This window comes from Myotis nattereri, assembly GCF_964212035.1.
Source record: "Myotis nattereri genome assembly, chromosome: 5".
NCBI lineage: Eukaryota > Metazoa > Chordata > Mammalia > Chiroptera > Vespertilionidae > Myotis > Myotis nattereri.
This window is the reverse complement of record NC_138080.1, coordinates 102,298,521-102,319,442: the sequence shown is the minus strand read 5'-3', so window position 1 is coordinate 102,319,442 and position 20,922 is coordinate 102,298,521. Positions and strand designations below refer to the sequence as shown.

The window sequence follows — 20,922 nt, the reverse complement described above, 5'->3', positions numbered from 1 at the left end:
CGAGAGATGAAACAACTCGCCTAAGACCACACGACTTCTCCATGGTGGGCTGGGTCTTGCTCCTTGAAGCCAAATCCCACATGAAGCTGCGTGGAAGGTCTGTGGCTGTTAAACACCCCGCATGGCCAACACACAGCAGCCATCGGGCCCGACACCCCGACATGCTGTGTGCCTGAGCCAAGCGCTTCTATCTAAGGCAGGGCTATGCCAATCAGGAGAGGAACGACTTAAACACACGTCCAAGGGCGATTTCTTCTTTGGGAAATTGGGAAGCAGGATGTTTTAGCCGGCCCTCTGCCCCAGCTCCTAACTTCACCCGGCTTACACTTCTGACTCCGGTGGGTCCCTCCAGGGCTGCCCCCGTCCCCCGCCAGCAGCCTGCGCCTGTGTCCTTACCCAGCCATCACCCAGCAGTGCGCATAAGAACCCTTTGAGGTGGGTCCCCTGGTTTCCATTTTGCAGATGAAGAAATGGAGGCTCAGAGAGGTTAAGGGCCTCCCTGCAATCACACAGCCAGTAAATGATGGAGGAGCGGTTCCTCCCAGGGCTGTCTACCTCTGAAGCCTATACTCTGAACCCTCAGTTACAATCACAGTCATAGAAAGGTACCTTGTCAGTGTTGGAGCGCACTGAGGGAGAAGCGCTGAGACTCAGAAAACAGCCTCGTTTTCAGGTTGTTGTTCTCTTTCTCTGCGTCTCTCATCTTCTTCACCCCCCTTACATCCCCCCCCCCGCCCCTCTCGCCCATCTTTCCTCAGCGCAGACAGAGCCTCCAGGAATAAATGATCTCACTTGATCTGGTTGCCACCGTGGGCATTCCCTGACAGGCCTCTCTGACTCAGCCTCACCCTCGTTAGCCCAGGGCCATGAGCTTTGTACCTGGGGGATTTCTGTTGTGGCTGCTGCTGTCTCCCCCTTTTCTGTTACGAAACCCAGTGACAACAGAGAGCAGGGGCCTCTGATCTCAGCCACCGATTTCCCCAAACACTCGCCCTCCGCTTGCAGTGTCCGGCCTCTCTCAGCCCTGGTCTCCGCCCCCCCTCCCCCTACCCCCATCAACCTCCATCTCGAAGAGCCGGTTGACAGGTCAGACAGAAGCAGGCCGTGGCCAGTGAAGTCTGGCCCGGCAGGCGGTGGCAGCCTGGTGGGGTGCCAGACAGTGACCTGCTGGGCCCCTCAAAACGAAAAGGGACTGTCACCACCTCGGAGCAACAAGCCAGAACAGGTATGTCCTGCCTGAGGAGAGACCCTGTCTCCTGGGGAAGAGGGGGCTGGCCCCAGAGCTGAGAGAATTAGCAGGGGACAGGCAGGCTGTCTCTCCTGCTTCATTAAAAAAATACCAGTCTGCCATCTGGGAGAAGAGATCAGACTCAGTGATCGTACCAGCCTCTGGCTGGATTAGGGAAATGAGAAGTGCTAATTCCTAAACGTGGCCATTGCCACGCTGCAGTCATGGTGCTGAGCACTCCCTGCAGATTTGCTCATTTAATCTTCTCATGTGGGTGGCAGGAGCCAGGATTGTACTGCCAGTGATGATCCCAGGATCTGGAGGTCTGCAACACAGTAGCTGTGTGGCCTTGGGCTAGTTACTGTGCCTCTCTGAGCCTCAGTTCCCTCATCAGTAAAATGGAAATAATCATATCAGCTTCACAGGGCTGTTACTAAAGATTGAATAAACCTATGCAGAAGCATCTAGCCCAGGGGTGGGCAAACTTTTTGACTTGAGGGCCACAATGGATTCTTAAACGGGACCAGAGGGCTGGAACAAAAGCATGGATGGAGTGTTTGTGTGAACTAATATAAATTCAAAGTAAACATCATTACATAAAAGGGTACAGTCTTTTTTTTTTTTTTTTTTAGTTTTATTCATTTCAAACAGGCCGGATCTGGCTTGCGGGCCGTAGTTTGCCCAAGGCTGATCTAGCCTATGTAACCATCTGTTGACTGGCTTTAGAGATGGAGAAACCAAGTTCTAGAGAGGCCAAGTGACTCAGCAAGGTTGGGCAGCTGCTAGTGAGTGCTGGGGACCAGCCTTGGGCTTGCTGATCTCCCACACTGCTCTATGCCATGCCCAGCAGGCCACAGTTTGGGAGGTCTGGGGTCATGAGTGATTCTCAGTGGGCCCTGCCTTTCCTCTTGTCTTCGAGGATGATCCTGGTGCTTGTGGCCTACGCCATCGGCCCATAGGAAGTGGACAGACATGGTGAGCAAAGCTGACAATGAGGATGTGGTCATGTCTTACTGAAAAGAAATAATGTAGCTAAGATTTGGACTTTCTTTGCATTAATCAAATAATGTCAATAGTATATAGAGACTTGGATATCATTGTATGGGTGTGTGCTTTTATTTTTAAATTTTAAAATGAAATTTATTCATCCTAAAATAATCTATTGAATAAAAGACAACTGTTCCCTATTCCAGATACTTCTCATTAAAGCTTTCATTCGTTCAATTCATCTAATAATGAGTTGACCAAGACAGAGAGGGAGCCTGCAGCTTTACAGAGAAAATAGACAATTAAATAATCTATAATAATAAAAGCATAATACTCTAATTAGACCAGATGTCCTTCTGGACGACCTTCCAGATGAAGCCAGAGGGAAGCTGTTGCTGGCAGCTAGGGGAAGGAAGGCTTACCCTTGCACTAATTTCATGCATCAGGCCTCTAGGAAATGTATAAAAGGCTTTGACAGAGTGATAGTGTTTTGAAAGAAAGTAAACCAGGGCAAAGGTTTGGAGAGGGATGGAGGAGAGAGGGAATTTGCTGCTCTAGATGGTGGTGTGGCAGGGAGGGATGGCCTTTCTGAAGAGGTGATGTTTGGGTAGAAACCTAAACGAAACAAGAAAACAAGTCATGGGAATATCTAGGGGAAGAGCATTCTGGGCAGAGGTAACAGAGGTACAAACACCCAGGGGGGTGGGGGTGTATTGTGTGAGTTACAGGAACAATAACATGGTGCATGTTGGGCAATGGGAGGGAGAGGGATAGAGGGAAGAAATGAGATCAGAGTGGAAGCAGGAACCCTCTCATGCACAGCAAAGGTGGCCACTGTTGCAGCCTGGGTGCCATCCTGTGGGAGTTGAGGTGCCCTGGGAAGGTGTGAACAGGGGTGGGACATGGTCTGACTTTTAGGAGGATTCTTCTGACGGCTCTGTGTGAAATAGGAGCTGGAGGGCCCAGCGAGGTTGGTGGCACACTCTGGGTGGAGATGGAAAGACATTAAGGAACCATGGCCTTAAGGGTTAGGAACAGAGGGAGGAGGGGCCAGACAGGGAGCATCCACAGATCTTCCCAGCAAAATGCACAGACCAGGGCAGCATGTGGAAGACCCCAGGGATGGTCACTCAGGTGGTAGTCAGAAAGGGGTGGCATTGGAGTGGTGCATCGGAGAGCCAAGACTCAGGGGGCTGGGTCCCTGGGGGCTGGAATATTCTCCCTGGATCTGCTTCCCTGTGCTGGGTGCTCTATGAGTGATCCCCCTTTCCCGTCCTGACTCTCTGAACTTCCCTTTGGACTCGCTGGCAAACCTGATATGCAACTACGTTCAGAAAACGGATCTGGGAGGAGAATGGGCAGGACATTTACAATGAGGAGGACTGAGCTTCCAAACTAGGGCATTGGTGCTGACCGTGGACAAGCCACTGGCTGGCTCCTCCGTTTCTTTGTGGTTTAAATGGAATCCTCTGCTGCTAAAGGTCAGCAATTAATGCAGAGATTTCTGTAGCCCCATGCGGACCAGACAGGACCTGTCAGCGAGCCACCCATGCCAGGGCTGGTGGGTGTGGGATGGAGGGCGATAGGTTAGAACAGAGACCAAAAGATGGATTTCTCATTTTGGAATGTCCTGATGAGATGATGTTAATCTGAGATGATGAGCTGCTGATTGGGGGCAATGTGTGTTTGTAGAGTTTCTGAATCGCATTATAGAGGGAGATACTCATGCTTAGAGCTGCCACTGAAATCAAGTGGCATTAGGGCACCTGCTATGAATGTTCTAGTCCAACCTCACAACAGGCCTATGAGGCTGGTGCTGCTGTTCTGTTTACAGATGAGGGAACAGAGGCCCGGACATGTTAGGTTCTTTGTAAGAACCGGAGCCAGAATTTACACAAGTCGGCCCAACCCCAGTGCCCGAGGAGCCCAGCGGTAAGGGCATAGCAGCGGCTGCTGGCCAAGGCGACCATTGTCCTGAGTGGAAACGGGAGAAGCAGTGATGCCACTGAGGACAAGAGCCCAGCCCCAGCTGCCACCCCCCTCTCCCAGCCTACAACTTCTTTGTTCCTGAAGCTCTTGAAAGAGGAGGGTGGACCCTGGAGGTTGGAGCCCTGAGCCCCCTCCACAGCCACATCTCTGTAGCTGAGACTTCAGTGAGCCCGGTGATGTCCCCAGGGTCCACACGCCAATCTAGCTGCCGCTGCCTCAGGGCATGGAGCTTCTGGCCTGTCTGTCCCCAGCAGGTGGCCTAGAGCTGCCACGCTTGGAGCAATCACTGCCGGCACTCGCGTTCCCTCAACGTGGCATGCACCGCGCGAGTCAGTGGTTCTCCAGTGTGGGCACCCCCGGGGCACTTGTTAGAAATGCCAGGAGCAGGCCCAGCACTCTGTGATTCTCACTTAGGGGAACCACCGTGTTTTGCATCACCTCCACCTCACAGCATCCTACTATTAGCCCCATTTACAGAGGGTGAAACTGAGGCTCGGAGAGAGCGAGACCTGCTAATTGGTAGAGGAGCTGGGACATGAACCCGACTCCAAAGCCTCTTTCCCGCACTGCTGAGCTGTCTCCTCTGCCCACGGGGAGAGAATGCGCTCGTGCCATGGAAGAGACACAAAGAAAGGCCACTCTTTCTCCCTGCTGCGCGCATGTGTGTTTAGGAACAACTCAAGCAGAGATGCCAGCTGTCTGGCTGAGGGAGGAGGGGTGGTTGCCATGTTAGAGCCCAGGAAGCTAATGGAGGAAGGCAAAGCACATCCTTGGAGTACACTGCACCCTGCCCAGCACGGCGCACCAGTCCTGTCTGCCCAGACCTGCCTCCCCTGCCGCACCCCTCTGCACATTCCACACGCCCTAGCGGTCCCCACTTCTCAGAGGTCCCCAAACACCCACTGCTGTCTGGCCTCTGTGCCTTTGTCCTTTTCTTTGTCCACAGAACCCTGCCCTCTGTCCTCATCTAACTCCTCTGTAGCTTTCAAAACTGCAGCCTGACCTGCCGGGAGCCTGGATGCCCCTGGCCTGGCCTGCCCTAGCCCCTTGGCCTTACTTCTTCCACGGGTTCTACGAACATGGCTGGTTTTACCACCAACAGTCCGCGGGTTCTTTGCGGGCCCTGTTTGACTCTCATTCATTCACGTAGAGTAGAGGCCTGGCATGTACTTGCCGAATGAATAAATGATTTCGGAGTGTGGCTGGCTTGGGGTGAGGAGAGTAAGGCTCACCTAGGATGCCACCTTAAAGAAGGCGTCACTCTCAGGGGAACAGGCATCCCAACTCATCCTCATCTAGGTGCTGGTTTGGAGACAGACCTTAGATCAAAGCAGTGATGCCAGGGAGGTGACTGGTCCCTTTGTGGGCAGCGTGGCATGGAGAAAAGTGGACTGAATTTAGAACCAGGAAGCCAGGCCTCCAGCCCAGACCTGTCCCGTTCTGTTATTGGAAGAAGTCTCTTTCCCTTTCGGGCGTGGTAGCTGCTGGGGACTCTATCTTTTGGCCTTTCTGCATCTGACATCCTGGACCTCGTGACCCCATCAATGGAAGAGGTAGTGTCCCTGAGTGTGGTGGTCACTGGGCTCCAGAAAAAGGGCTGGGCAGACTGATACCGGCATAGCTCCAGGGTTGGAAAAGGGAGGGGATTCCCTTGGAAAGGTTCAGCCTTGGTTGTGAGTGGGGAGAGAGCAAGCACGGGCACAGAGCTTTGGGGGATACCTTGTGGTTTTCTTGGATTCACATTTGGCCACACAGTGCTGGCCCCGCTCCAATCCCCCAGAACTCTTGGCTGAGAAGATGGGAAGTCAAAGACACAAGCACGGGCCATGGGCAGCCGCTCTTGCTGTGCCATGGAGAATGCCTGGCGATTTCAAGCGCGACTGCTCCTGCCAGCCCCGGGCATTCCGGTGTGTAAGCACTTTGTGGCAAAAACGCATTCCCCAAAACCGGGGAAAAAGCTCAGGCCAATGCTGCTTTTCAGAATGCTGCAGACTTCGCGTTTCTGAGGGGCCCAAGGGTGCTGAGCACTCTGGTCTGCCTTGCCTGATTCCGGGCTCGACACTCAGGGGCTGGGAAGGGCCCACCAGGGGGCACTGGACCTGGGTTCTGAGTCCGGGTGTGGCTGTGTTTTAGTGGAGGGACTTGGATAAACCTCTGCACCGTGGTTTCTGCTTCTATGTAAAGGATCTAAGAAGGCTCTTAGGGCTTTTGTGAGCTCTTGTCCTGATTTATTTGAGCAATGTGGGTGGAGTCGCAGCACAGGCCTGGCCCCTTGTAGGTGCCCCATGCATCATGATCTCATGTCCTTTGACATGAAGTCAGAGGACACTCCCTGTTCTGGGATCATCCGGACCCTCACGTTTGTTCTTGGATGATGTTAATGTCTACTCCAGTTTTCTCGACCTTGGCCTTGTAGACCTTTGGGGCGGGTCATTCTTTGTTATGGGGGCTGCCCCCTGCATATCAAATATTTAGCAGCCTCTTGGGCCTCCACCTGCTAGCTTCCAGTAGTACCTTCTCCTGACCTCCCTTTAGTGACTCATAAAATATCTCCGGTCATTGCCAATGTCCCCTAGAGCAGTGGTCGCCAACCTTTTGGACCTCATGGACCACCAGTGGTCTGCGGGTCACCAGTTGGCGACTGCTGCCCTAGAGAGCAAACCTGCCCGGAATTTCAGGGCTGGTCCCAGAAACTAAGAGAGTACTTGTTACAACCTAGGCAGTTTCTCCAGCCAAGGCAAAGCGCCTTAATGATATAAATGTTACCTCTTGGCCACCAGCTAAGCCTGTGTGTTGATCCTTTAATTCCCTAAAATAAGTCCATAGTGATTTAAATTATTAACATTTTTTAATAGATTGTGCATTTGAATCATAATTGTATGATGAATATTTGATTTGTTATCTAATCAGGGGATAATATAATCCCTTAAGAGACACTGAATAACCATTTAAACTACTAAAGACTTGATTAGAAAAAAACTGAAGGTGCCACATTAGGTAAACTCATAAACTTTAAACACTTTTTAGTTTTTTATGAACAAATTCCATGGCCAACTACACTTACTGGGAAGCGATTTTCAATGGGAAAGTCTTATCATCTAGGGGACGCTCTCTGAGGCCTCTTGGCAGCACCACCGATGCGGAACTGGTTTGACCCTACTTCAGAAACAGGCCCCGAATTTTCTTCGCTTTAGGAGAAATGAGAAGTTGGCTTTCATGTGGACACGCAGTCCATCCTAGTGGTTAGCTAAAAGGCCTACTTTGCATGTTACCTTCTTACCCCTCTGATTCCTTATCTGTGAGATGGAAAACCTAAGATGAAATAGACTCCCAGACTGACGTCTAGTGTGAAGACACAGACAACATACGAGACAGACAGAAGGACTGAGTTAGGAGTGTGACGTTGCTGAGACCAGGGAGAGGCAGCGGGAGACTTCAGAGGTGAAGACAGCCTCTTCGGGGAGCCTATGTTTGAGCTGAGAACTGGGAGTGACCAGAGGGAGCCAGTCACACAGAATGCCAAGGTCAGAGCATTTCTGATGGTAGCATAAGCTTAGCACCTGCAGGAGGGAGACGCTGGCCAGAGCGAGTGAGCAGAGCTGCGGTGGGGGTGGGGGTCGTGAGAGAGAAGGCAGAGGATGCTCATTGCAGGCCCTCTAGGCCAAGGGGAAACATTTGATCTTGACTCTAACTACATGAGAAATGATTTGAGGGCATGATCTGATTTACAACTTAAATCCCTCCCTCTGGCTGCCATGGGGAGGAAGAGAGGGTGAAGGTGGAGCCGCTGTAGAGAGACCCATGGCTGTCTGTTCCCTGTACCCAGGTTGGTACTAAGCCCGGCACAGTGCTCGGTCCATGCCAGCCCTCAGAAATCTTACTGGTGATAGTTTTTATATGCAAAAACATGGATTCTATCATTTTTGGTTAATCTCAGTAGAATAAAAGAAAACTGAACTCCAGTCTTTAGTTTCCTAAACAGAAGGCTCTCTACTCAAATACGCCCAGAAAGTCGAAGATCTACTTTCAATGGGAAGATCCTGAACACTTTCAGCGCCCTGTTACCATGTGGCCCACTAGGATTTCAGGTGGGGCTTGTTCTGCTGCCTCCCAAAGAAGAGAGACCAGCGCCTGGCCAGCTGGCAGTGGCCTCAGGGCCAAGTTCTCTTCTGAAGCATTAGATATATTGCTTTCCTCTCGGGGAGCTAATCGGGGACTCTGTTTATGGCTCCAGCTACATTTGCCACAGGTCTTTGGACTGCAAGGGGAATCCTCAATCCAACCCAATTAATAGAGCACTGCTGCACTTTTAAGCTGTCCCCCTCCCAACCAATCCATCAACATGATTTGCACACATTAATCAAGGCATTTACAATGGGTCCACCAAGCTTTATCTCTCACTGGACGAAGAAATGAGACTATTTGGACTTGAGAACCATAACTCTTCCGGAGTCCCTGAAGTCCCGAGCTTGGCTCTGCTCAATGCACCGATAAGGTGAGTTATTAATTAACAATTGAGATAAATGCCGGAATAGCATCCCTGAATCATGTCAAACCAATTTGGATGGTTATGGGATGGGGAGGGGAGAGAGGAGGCAGTGGGCAAGGGGAGGGTTTTGTCTGTTCCAAGTGCTTTGGAAAGACGCCAGTGTTATTCCTCCTCATTTAGACCTGGCTGGAGTGCGCGGAGCGCAGGCCAGCATCCTCATCTCTTCACCCAAGGCAGCTTCCTTGGGAGAACAAGGAATCAGGCCTCGCAGATGGAGGTGGGCTGGGAAACGCTGTTCTGAGTCCTCAGTTCAGGGAGAGAAATGTGAAAGCTGTTGGTGGGCAGAGGGTCCTCACCATGGATTACTGTTCACACAGGTCTGAGGTTTAGAGGGCCCTCTAGGGAGGCAGGCTGAAGACGCTGGGCTCACCACTGTGACGGGCCTTGTCTCCTGTCCTGCGGCTGACACCCCACTCCACGACCCTCGATTCCCTACCCTCCTACTGCACTAAGGTGCTTCACGCCCATCACGCCTCACACACAGGATTCAAAGAATAATAATAACATGTTTATACATGTTATCTTTTTAGAGGGATGTGAGCTCTTTGTGGACATGTGTCGTATTTGTCTTAGTATTTCCAAAGTCTAACATTTAGTAAACATTCAACAAATGTTTGCTAAACCATGAATGGCTAATGATGGATGGATGAATGGATGGATTCACACTTAATGACACTTTTTAAATTCAGAAACAAACATCAGTCACCTCTCCAACTAGGAATCCAGAGCACTTTTAAAGTATACTAAAGTTATTCACTCAGGAAGTAAACATGAAAATATGTTCACAGTTTTTTCAATTGCTCATTTCTTCTTGAAATAAAATTCCCCTTTTCTCACATCACTCCTGTGTCCTGGGAATTCTAGGGGTAGGTGTTTGGGGTGTAGGTACTGTGATATTGGGCTGGGTCAGCAAACTATGGGGAAACCATTGTTTAAACAAGTTTTTTTCAAAACACAAGCTGCAGACCACGTACCTATGAATTCTCTGGGTGCCTGGTCAAAATGTGGATTCCTGGATCCCATATGTGACTTAATTAATAGGAACCTGAAAGGCGAGGGCCTGGAAATCTAAATTTTAAATCAGCTCTCCAGCGTGGTTATGCAACACCAAAGTGTGACGAGCCCTAGTTAGACCCTCAGGGGTTATGTGCTGTGGGAACACTGTTGGTTGAGCTCCATCTATGTGGGTTTAGCATTTGTTCTACAAAATAACATTAATACGAATGAGGTGAAAGCTAGCAGCAGCCAACACGTGAGGGTACCCTCTGAGCCAGGCACTTGTAAAATGTATTGCATGCATTTTCTCGCGGAGACGTCACGCCTGCCCACTCATGGAGGAGGCACCGTGAAGCCCATCTTATAGACAGGAAACTGAGGCTTTGAGGAGTATCATGGCTTACAAAAGTAGGACATAAAGACTGCCTCCTGACCCCAGGCTCTTAACCCTATGATGTTAGTGTCACTGAATCTGAAACCAAGGAAGTGACAGGAGAAGGAAGGAGAGGTCTAACTTCAGGGCTGTCTTGAAGCAGAACAGAGGGGAACAACGACAGCCCCGAGTGTAGGAAGGAGGTACCTGAGGCAAAGGTGACCTGTGGACAGGCTCAGCTTAGGAAGGGCTTTCTCCTCCCCGCTCCACCCCCGAGCCTCTGGCCCAGGCTGGCTTCAAGTGATAGGAGTTGGGCTTTGCATAGACAGAGGGCTGGGGCTCCTGACACTGAGTTCGGGGTGATAAAGGGTGTAGCGAAGGAGTAAGGACTGTCACTCCAGGCAAGACAGTCTAACAACACCTCCGCACCTCCCGGCTCCCGCTTTTAGAGGACATCCACACCCTCTCTCCTACCCCTGGCGGTGAGGAACCGAAGCTCACACCTCCGTCTTGGCGGTGATAATTAAATATTATTCGCCTGTCACTTGCTGCACATGTTGTGTGCTTGCTCAGACTTTAATGAGCTGGTGTTTGTCTTTTGTAAGCAAAAATATTTCTCGGAGTCTCTTCTTTTTCAAATTGGGGTGAGCAGCGCACGTGGACGTCTCACTGTTAAAAAGGCGGTCTGCTCGCCGGCGTGTCTGAACCGTTTCTACTTCTTTCTTCGGGGCCACGGCAGGTAAAGCTTGGCCCTTCCGGGGAGCAGCCAGGGCTCCCTGAGCTTAAGTCAGCCGTCGCATGGCGGGGGCGTTGCGAGATGTTGAAAGTGACGGGAGTCAGGAGGTAGGGAAGCGGCATGCATTGCTTTTGGGGGCTATTCCAAGGCAACAGGGTTTCTCCTCTGAGCACCTCAGGCTACTGAAAAGATCTGAACGTTTTCTCACGTTGTCCAAGGAAGGCACTTGGCTAGTACCATTCTAGATGCATGGGGAGAAGTTCGTTCATGGCATATAATGGACGTCTTAGGACAGTGGTTCTCAGAAAGAACCCGTGTGGGCATCCCCCGGAAATTTACTAGGAATTCAAATTCTGGCCTCCCACCCCAGGCCAAGAGGATGAGAAACCCTGGGGGTGGGGGCTCGCCAATCTGTGTCCACACAAGCCCTGTGGGTGGTTTTGCTGTAAGTTCGAGTTTCTTCACTCTCTCACGGAGGAACGCAGGTGAAAAGGCTGTTCAGGGCTTCAATCTCCATATTCGTATTTGTATCGCTATCTAGCACATTAAACTGGATATATATATATTTTTTAAAACGAAAAGCGCTCCTAGATGGGAAAATGATTGGTCTTTCCCAACTCACTTTGGAAGAGCGCTCTGCTATCTCCCCCATCATGAGGTGTGTAGGAAATGTGTTCCTTGCAGCTGCTGGGAGGAAGGGGGTGCGGCATTCGCAGGGTGCCTGCTCTGACCCACCAGCACGTTTAAAAACCCCGAGAGCCCCTTCTGAGAAGTCCCCAAGCAGGACAGAGCCTGGGGCAGAACTCCTACCCCCACCCGAAAACAAACACAAACAAGGGACTTAATTAGCGTGCTGCAGGATTGGATCTGGAGTAGATGAGGAGTAACTTTAATATTTACCAATAAACAGCGAAGTGCTTAGCACACCTCCCCGGGAAGTAATTAGGCATAAAAAGGATACTCTGCACAGAGGACTCTCCTCCCAAAAAAGAACTCAGTTAATTGTGAATTGCTTCTGCCAGGTGAGAGAGAATCGGTGCCTGCCTCTCACCTGACACAAGCAACTCTGAATTAGCTGGGAGTTTCTTTTTATAAACACTGTGCAGAGCCTGTTTTCTTTCTTTTTTTTTTTTTTTTGTGGTTAATGACTTCCTTGGGAGGTTCCCACAACAAGGCCATCATTGTCTTTAGCATAATCACCGCCTCATTGGCTTTTGTGGCCTGCCGCTCTGCCTCTGCCCACCGCCTGGGAGGGACCCTGACCTGTGCCCACTGGGGAGTCTGGAAGCGTCTACCATGCCTCCAACAGCTCTACGCTTGGGGATTTTGGTTTTCTCCTGGTGGGAGCCTGGATCAGGGGTAGGGCTGGCCGAGAGGGATGGGGCTGAGCAAGGCTTCCTCGGGAGGCTGAATCCCCTCCGTCATTTGCGGATTCTAGCTTCTAGCTCAGAGCAGCTTCTTTCTGGAAGAGGAAGGAGCTGGTCTGTTAGCAACTGCTAGGCTCCGTGAAATCGCCATGGACCGGGAGCAAAATCAGGGAACCCTACAAGAAAAGCAGTGCGATGTGGACTCTCACCCTTGAAAAAACACACATGCATTGTGTAGTTATGTCTCACCTCACTCAGAAATGAATGCAAGTGCCTTCTGTTTTGGCTCTGTTTCAGGAAGGGAAATGAATGAATGGGGCCCTGTGAGCTGCGCCAGGCCTATAAGCCCTTTTCTGATTGGTGCACTCCTACTGTGTAGGTACGTTTGTTTATGTACAAGTTACATACGTGTGCAACTGCAATAACAGATTGTGGAAACGCACAGAGTCTAGTAAGAGGGTGAGGACTATCAAGATGGAGTGTCCCACACTCTCAGCCATTCCCCTGAGGGACAGTGCCTCACTCTGGACACCCCTGGAGCTGACCCCCTGGGCAGGGGCTGACACCCCAGAGCGCAGTGATCTGCACAGAGCAGGACATACACACCTTTGTTAAATCCAATAACTGATGCATGGGTCCTCTTACACCTGAAACAATTTTGGTGGATCCCACACCTGTACTTATGTTCACGGAACATGGCATGCTATTCTCAGGAATTCAGGTGGCCCATATTCTACCACAACCCCATTTGCTCCCAGAATCTTAGCACTCACTCCATCAGGGAATTATAGGAAAATTCAGCTCAGAGGTTAAAACAGGGGTCGGCGAACTTTTCCAGTAAAATAACACCCGAGAGAAAAATAGCTCAGGTTTTGTCAGCCACGTGGTCAGTGTTGACCTCTGGGGTGAAAGTAGCAATGGCCGAGACATAGCTGGATAGGCATGGCTATGTCCCAATAAAACTTTACATATGGACACTGAGATGTAATTTCCGCATCGTCTTCACTTGTCATGAAATTTTATTCTTTAGATTCCCCCCCCCTCAACTATTAAAAATGTAAAAACCATTTTCAGCTTTTAGACTCGTACAAAAGCAGGCTGTCGTTTATCAATCACTGGTTAGAAGGTGGACTCTGAAGTCCGAGCGAGGTTTGGCCCTAATTTTACTATTAGTGACTGAGTTATCTCTCTCTCTCTCTCTCTATCTATCTTATTGATTTCAGAGAGAGGAATGGAGAGGAAGAGAGAAATAGAAACACCAATGATGAGACTCATTGATTGGCTGCCTCCTGCACGCCCCATACTGGGGATCGAGCCTGCAACCCAAACATGTGCCTGGACTGGGAATCGAACCGTGACCTCCTGGTTCATAGGTCAACACTCAGCCACTGAGCCAGGCCGGCCGGGCTGTGTCTGAATTATCTTTGGACAGATCCATAACTGCTCTCTAGACCTCGGTTTCCTCATCTGTGAAATAACACCCCTTAGGGCTGCATGCAGGGATGCACCGCTTAGACAGCTCAGCACAGCGGGAGGCGCATTTAATTTTCAGCGGCAGAGATGTCTTTGTAACTCCCAGGCCTGAAGGGTCTGGCAGGACGGGTTACTCAAAGGCAGAGCCTGGGCCCAGCCACCTTTCTGTGCCACATGTACTTGAGAATCCAAAGCTGCATCAAACCCCGGCGCCTGCAGCCCAAGTCTCTAGGAGCCCCCACTGGCCCGAGGACACTGCGTTTGCTTCAAAGGAAATGTCACGACAACATCTGACAATAGTATAGGGGAGATCTTTCAGGAAAAATGACTCGTGACGACCATATAGATGCCATGCTCTGTTCTTGAGGGGCTGGGAATTAGAAGACGCTTGCTCACCTCCCTCATTATCCTTGTTATCAGCACAGGAGGTTTCCATGGCAACGTTGCATCCGGGCCCTCTCCAGCCGGTCTGGCAGACACACTGCCAGCTGTTCTGACCCAGTGTGCATCTCCCATTGCCGTTGCACAGATCGGGGCAGCCATCTGGTTGGAGAAACGGAGAGGATGAGAAGGAGGGACGTGAGGCCGCGCTAGGGCAGCAGGGGAGCCATGCAAAGGGGGAGCAAGGTCACAGGCAGCCGCTGGGCCAGTCTCAGAGTGGGGCTGTGTCTGTCTGGGAGTCAGGGAAGCAGGCAATGCATGCAGGTGCAAGACGAAGTGGGGGCCCAGATGCAGGGGAGCCCCAATGACACTGACCTGTGTGTAGGGGACTGAGGCAACCTTCCCAAAGTGGGGAGAAGTCGAGAAAACTAAACTAGCTCTGAGCTTATGATAGGACTAGCAAGGCTGTTATTTCCAGCCACTGGCTCAGGACAGATGCTACCTCAAAAAAACATGTATTTTTTTTTCTGTTTTTAGACGTGTCTTCTGTAGAAGAGAGAAAATTCCCTATCAACCCAGGAAGGAGCCAAAGTGCCCCCTGTCTTCCAAAATTTTAAAGATAAACTTACATGTGATTATCATGGGTTTATGATGGCTAAGAACTGGATGGGTCTGCTGGTCTATTTGCACTGTTTTGTAATATTTAGTTTCCAGGGGCACTTTAAAATGTTGGCTGCTTATCACTCAACCTACTTATGGCCTGACTTAAAAACACTGCAGGACCTGAGGGCTGCGGTAGGAGAAAGTGACGAGGGACAAGACGGAGGGAGGAATGGACATGTGCCTGGGGGAGGCAGTGGGGTGCAAGTAATGCTTATTTTGTGGTTTTCTTTTCTTTTTCTTTTTTTTTGGGGGGTGGGGGTGGGGGGGGATGTGTGAAATCAGCAGCCTACCTAATTCCCTAATCGCTCCAGCACCCAGACCAAGGGCACATACACTGTCCTGACCTGAGCCTCCGCACGCAGAGCCTGAATGAAGAAAGAAGGGCGGGGGCACGATAGCGAGAAGGGACGTCTCCCTCGTGGCCCTGTCGCCCTTTATAAGACGTGGAGAGACGCACAGAATCGGTAGGATGTGGCCACACTCACAAAACCCACTTGCTGGCAAGAATTCCCAGATAAGTTTTCTTTTTAAAAAAATTTTCTTTCTTTTAGCAGCTTTATTGAGGCATAATTTTCATACCATAAAATGTACCTGTTTTAAGTGTACAATGCAGTGACTCCTAGTAAATTTAAAGTCGTAATCTAGGTTCGTTTTCTTATTTCGTTTATATATCCCAAATGACCATTAATTTCACTGCCCCTAGAAAGTTAACTTTCCTGCATCTCTCTGTCTCTCTAATCCTATCTCTCCATCTGCTGACATCTCTATCTCCATTTCTCTCTCTCTCTCTCTCTCCCCCTCCTGATCTCTCTCTTTTTGTTAATCCTTACCTGGCAATATTTTCCCATTGATTTTTATGGATAGAGTGAGAAGGAGAGAGAGAGAGGGGCAAGAGAGACACATCGATTGGTTGCCTCGCACATGAGGCACGTGTCCTTGACCAGAATCTAACCCAGGACCCTTCAGTCCTTGGGCCGACGATCTATCCATGGAGCCAAATCAGCTAGAGCTCTTTTAATCTCTTTTTAAACCACACAAAGTGTAGGGTGGATTGGGTCATGGCAGAGGGATCAAGAGCTTTGAAATGATGGAGGTAATTGATTTGAAGCCTTTCTGGCCCAAATCTTCTGAATCTGAAGCATTCCAGAGGCCTCCCCCGGCATTGTTTCTCTCTCCTCTCCAGCACCCTACATGAGAATGCCAGGAAACCAAAAGGGGGCATGTGGCAGTGGTGGGAATTTAAAGGTACGTTTAGAGGAAAGGTCTGGAGGGTCTGAAATTGAGTTGAAATTTACTTCTCTAAGGAGTTTTACTGCTCACTGCTGCTTCTCTCCCATCCTTTCCCCTGCAGCCTGGGTCAGGTCTGAGAGAGCAGGGTAAGCCAGAGGAGAAGCTCCGTGTGGGCAAGTCTTTAAGGAGGCTGCAGCGTCTTGAGAGGAGAAAGAAGGTCCTGGGGAACCTGTTTTCTTATTGCTGCACAACCTGCACCAGATCCAGCGTGCACACGAAGCACCGTGTTTGCATGGCCCTTGCAAAGCCCAGATTCACATGTCCATTCCTTCCTTACCAAGGAAGTGACCGTGGTCCAGCCTGGAACACCTGGGACACACTCCCTGACAATGCCGGGAGGGGAAGCCACCCCCACTTTCAGAGAAATGACACAGACGTTTCTGCAGGAGCAAAAGGGAACTCCGAAGGAAAAGCCCTAGGGACATTTCCCAGGTCCTCCAGGAAAAGAGAATACCTCCAACCTCCAGCCACCGCCAGCCACCTCCAGCTGTACGATTTCCACGCGTCGAGTTTTGGGGAGCGGATCTCAGAGAGGACACTAAATGACAGACCCACCTACATTTGCTCAGCGTGCCATCTATTATATGGGCTTTGCTATTCAGCTACTTTGAGGTCTCATGTTTGACTAAAATCATGCCCAAAGTCTCAAGAGAAGCCTTATTCTGTAGGAAACCCACGTCCACTATATACAATTTAAATTTGCAAAGAACACTAGCGTGCCAGTCAGAGATATGCACTCAAAATACGTATGCTCCTAGATTGAATGAGGCTCCCCCCCTTCTCTTTCTCTCTTCATTTTTTTTTCTCCTTTCCGACCAACTGAAGTGAGATAAACAGACCACAGTAGCGGGTTTTCTCCACATCATATGAGGAAGATGAAAACACGAACAGTAGGAAGCTGGCAAATCTCTGAGAAGTTTCGGGGCAGCTGGGAATTAATGGACAGGACTTTGCTTTTAGCTTGAAGAGGAAGAAAGCAGCCTTGGTAGGTGCGTGGCGTTGCTAAGCAACCCCAAGCTACCCCCAGCACAAGTTCATTTTGCTGGTGGCCTTCTGAGGATGCTGCGATGCATTGTGTCTTTAAAGTGCAAAGCCAGCTTCTGCTTAAGGGAAAACAAATGTGGGGAGCAATTAGTCTGGAGGGCAAATGGGTTATCGGATGCTGGCTTTTCCCTGGGGAAGATCCTGTCACTGGAGTTGGACTGGGCCTATGGGCTCCTACTTGGCATCCTGTAGGAGACTTCTGGCTTTCAGGCTAGCATTGCTGACTCCCTGAGTGCCCATCTCCAAACCATGATGCAGAATGCTTCAGGGCACAGGTGTTTAGTTCTTTGTGCAGCTAGAGAGCTGGCTGTCTGGAGACTTCATCTCTCATGAGCCTCGATCAATAATTCTCCACTGAGGGGGGGATCGCTGTAGACTAATTACACATTTCCTCTTACACTGATGGCTTTATGCTCAGCTGTGTCCTCCCTCCTGACACGTTCAGGCAGCAGATTCGTCATGAAGTCCAGGGCTCGACCCGGTGCTATGGGCTGGCACTGGTTCACAGAGCAGACTGTTCCCAGAGCAGCATCTTCCTCACACTGATGCACAGCGAGGGGCAAGTCACCTGAGAACTCCTGCTCCCCAGGATGGGAGGCTCGGGGGGATTGGCTGGCATTTTTCTTCGCTTGTTCTGATGTAACCCTTACGCACTATAAATTCCTGCCTCGTCCTGCGCCTGCTTACAATTTGAAATCTTAGTCGTTGAATCGTCAGTATGTTAAAAATAAATTGCTTTGACATTAAAAAAAAAAAAAAAAATTCTCCACTGAGGCAACTGTGTCCCCCATCGTTCCCTCCGGGGGCATTTGGCAATGTCTGGAGACATTTTTTTTTTTCCTGTTGCTGTTGTTAATCCTCACCCGAGGATATTTTTCCATTGGTTTTTAGGGAGAGTGGAAGAGAGAGGGAAAGACAGAGAGAAACATCGATGTGAGGGAAACATCGATTGGTTGCCTCTGACCAGGGCCAGGGCGCGAGGAGTCTGCAACCAAGGTATGTGTCCTTGACCGGAATCGAATCCGGGACCCTTTGGTCCACAGGCCAACACTCTATCCAGTGAGCCAAACCCGCTAAGGCTGGAGACATTTTTAATGATCACATCTGGGAAAGATGCCACTGCTCAGCGTCCTACAATGCACAGGTGAGTTTCCATAACAAAGGCTGATCCAGGCCCAGATGCCAAAAGTGCTGAGGCTGAGAAGCCCTGCCCTAGACCTGAAGCTACTGGAGGCCCCGAGGCTTCCTTGTTGGCTGTTGGATCCCAGGGCCTGGCCTCATGCCACACACATAGTGGGCACCTGAATGAATGGAAAGCAGTCAGTAGTCCTAGATTATTTCAGCCTGGCCCTTACCTATAGACTCTCCTGAGAGTCCTGAGGAGATAGCATGGCCTCCTTCTCAAAGTCAAAGTCTACCTTCCAGGGAGAACTTTCAAGGGCACCAGTGATATCTTGGGCTCATTCTGTCACACTTCCAATGCCTTTGGCAGAGTGGAAATGGAACAGTTTCCAACACTTTCTACACACAAAATTCCAACCACTAGGAATGAAAATCCGTTGGCACAGTTACCATAGGCAGGCTTTTTGCCTTAACAAAAATTAGAGTTGCAACTGAGGTACATGCCCTTGACAGGAATTGAACCCACGACCCTTCAGTCTGTGGTCTGACGCTCTAACCACTGAACCAAACTGGCCATGGCAGAAATTTGGGACTAAAAACAAACAAATCTAAACACTCCCTTATATTCAGATGACTCCTGAATTTTCAACTCCAGACCTGGACTCCAACTTGCATCTCAACATCTCCATCTGTTCACTCACAAGCATATCAAACTAAATGGAATTCAGCTCCTTTGTCTTCCTCCCCCCACAAACTCTGATCCCTTGATCAATGAATGGTACCTCTATGTACCCACTGCCTAAGACTGAAACCTTGGAGTCATTCTCCTTTTCCACCCTCCCTCCCACCAGCTTGCTCACCTCAGGTATTCAGGCAACAACTGAGTCCTGCCTAATCTTCCTCGTAGCTATAACAAGTCCTACCTGTCCTTCCTTCTAAATGTCTCCGGAACCTGCCCTCCACCCCCAACCCTACTGCCACTACGTTAACCCAAGCTATGCTCAACATTGCACTGGACCAGTGGTTCTCAACCTTCTGGCCCTTTAAATTCAGTTCCTCATGTTGTGACCCAACCATAAAATTATTTTCGTTGTTACTTCATAACTGTCATGTTGCTACTGTCATGAATCGTCATGTAAATATCTGATATGCAGGATGGTCTTAGGCAACCCCTGTGAAAGGGTTGTTCGACCGCCAAAGGGATTGCGACCCACAGGTTGAGAACCGCTGCACTGAACTCTTGTCAAACTACCTACCTGGTCTCTCTGCCTCCCGTCTTGCACTATGACCCATTTCTCTCTATTCCTGACGCTGTTGGAACAATTCTACAGCTTTCCACTGACCCCAGGGTGAAGTCTGAAATCCTTAACCTGCTTTAAAATCTTATATGACCCAGTTCTCACCATGTCAGCCTATCTCAGTATCCCTTTAGGCTTTGGTCCAATGGAAGCCATTGGCCCGATTTCCTTTTTCCTTTCCTCATCTGCTCAACTTCAACCCATCCTTCTGATTCCCGCTCAGAATTCATCTCCAGGAAGTCTTTCCAAAGCTCCCAAATCCGGACTAGCTACACTTGTCAGGTACCTTTACCCTATCCTATGTTATCCCAACTACCACAATGTATGGCGATGGTCTGGTACCTCCTTGATACTTGCTAGCTCATGTAGGGGCCCTCCCTTAAGGCACTTTACTGTCATCTGTTGGAAAATTGTGATAAATGTTCACAGCATTATTAACTACAATTTGAACTGTGCCCCTAGAACTGTGCAGTGTACACCTGAACAACGGCCCTGGGCACTCCTGTTATGATGTAACCCTGTCTGGACAAGGACCGCACCTGCCTCATTTACTCTTGGATTACTACTATTCAAGAGTCAGTGGGATGAATGAATGAATGAATGACTTCTGACTGAAACCTGCATCTCCAATGCCTTTGGCAGAGTAGACATGAAATAGTTCCCAAGGCTTCTTTACACATAAAATTTCAAATACTAAAAAACCCACAAACAACCTGACCCCTCCCCTCCTTCCCCGAAAAAAAAAACACAACCCCTCCATCGACATACTTACTACGTAGGCAGGCTTTTTGGCTTAACAAAAATTAGGCATGAGCAAAATAACGTCTACAGCACAGTAAAAAGGGGAGCATAAATGCGCCTGAAGAAAGCTATAATTACCATAAAAGGCTTTTCTAAAAAAGCATCAAGAAATGTTCTGCCGCGTGCGGCAATTTGGAGGTAGAAAGAAGTGCCTAATGCTGTGGAAGGGGTATGGAAAGAGAAGCAGCATGTTAACATTCAGCATCAAGCACGCCCGGGAACAGCGGAGAGGCCAGCACCCTGCCCCGATGGAAATGCAAGCGCAAACACAACCCGGGCTGCATGGAAATGAAGACGGATGACAAGGAGAGCGAGAGAAGCGAGCTGCTCCTGCTCACTGTCAGAGACCACGAGGAGAGCTGCTGCGTCCTGGATTAACCCCCCGAGGGAAGTCTTTTCTGGATCAAGAGAAAACCTGAACCTTGTGCGGAGCCAGAGAGTTCTGGGATTACAACCTGGTTCTTGCTGTCTATGTCACCTCGAGCTGGTCGACTCACCTCTTACCACGTTAGTAAAATGATACATCTCACGAATTCATCTTATTTATTGTCCCTCCCAACAGAATACAACCTGCCGCAAGGCTGGGATTTGTGCGCCTTTGTTCAATGAGACACCTCAGTGTCGA

The 20,922-nt window shown here is 49.9% G+C and overlaps 1 protein-coding gene across 3 annotated transcripts in view; it reads right to left on the bottom strand.

Moving 5' to 3' along the window:
• The window catches only part of TENM2 (teneurin transmembrane protein 2), a gene marked incomplete at its 5' end in the record, with an annotated part of 1,189,887 nt that overhangs the window by 82,815 nt on the left and 1,086,150 nt on the right, over nt 1-20,922 (bottom strand). For all 3 annotated transcript variants that reach the window (XM_081092171.1, XM_081092173.1, XM_081092172.1), the window contains one exon: nt 14,095-14,241. In XM_081092171.1, the coding sequence (XP_080948297.1) occupies nt 14,095-14,241 (147 nt within the window). The remainder of the gene's footprint in view (nt 1-14,094; nt 14,242-20,922) is intronic.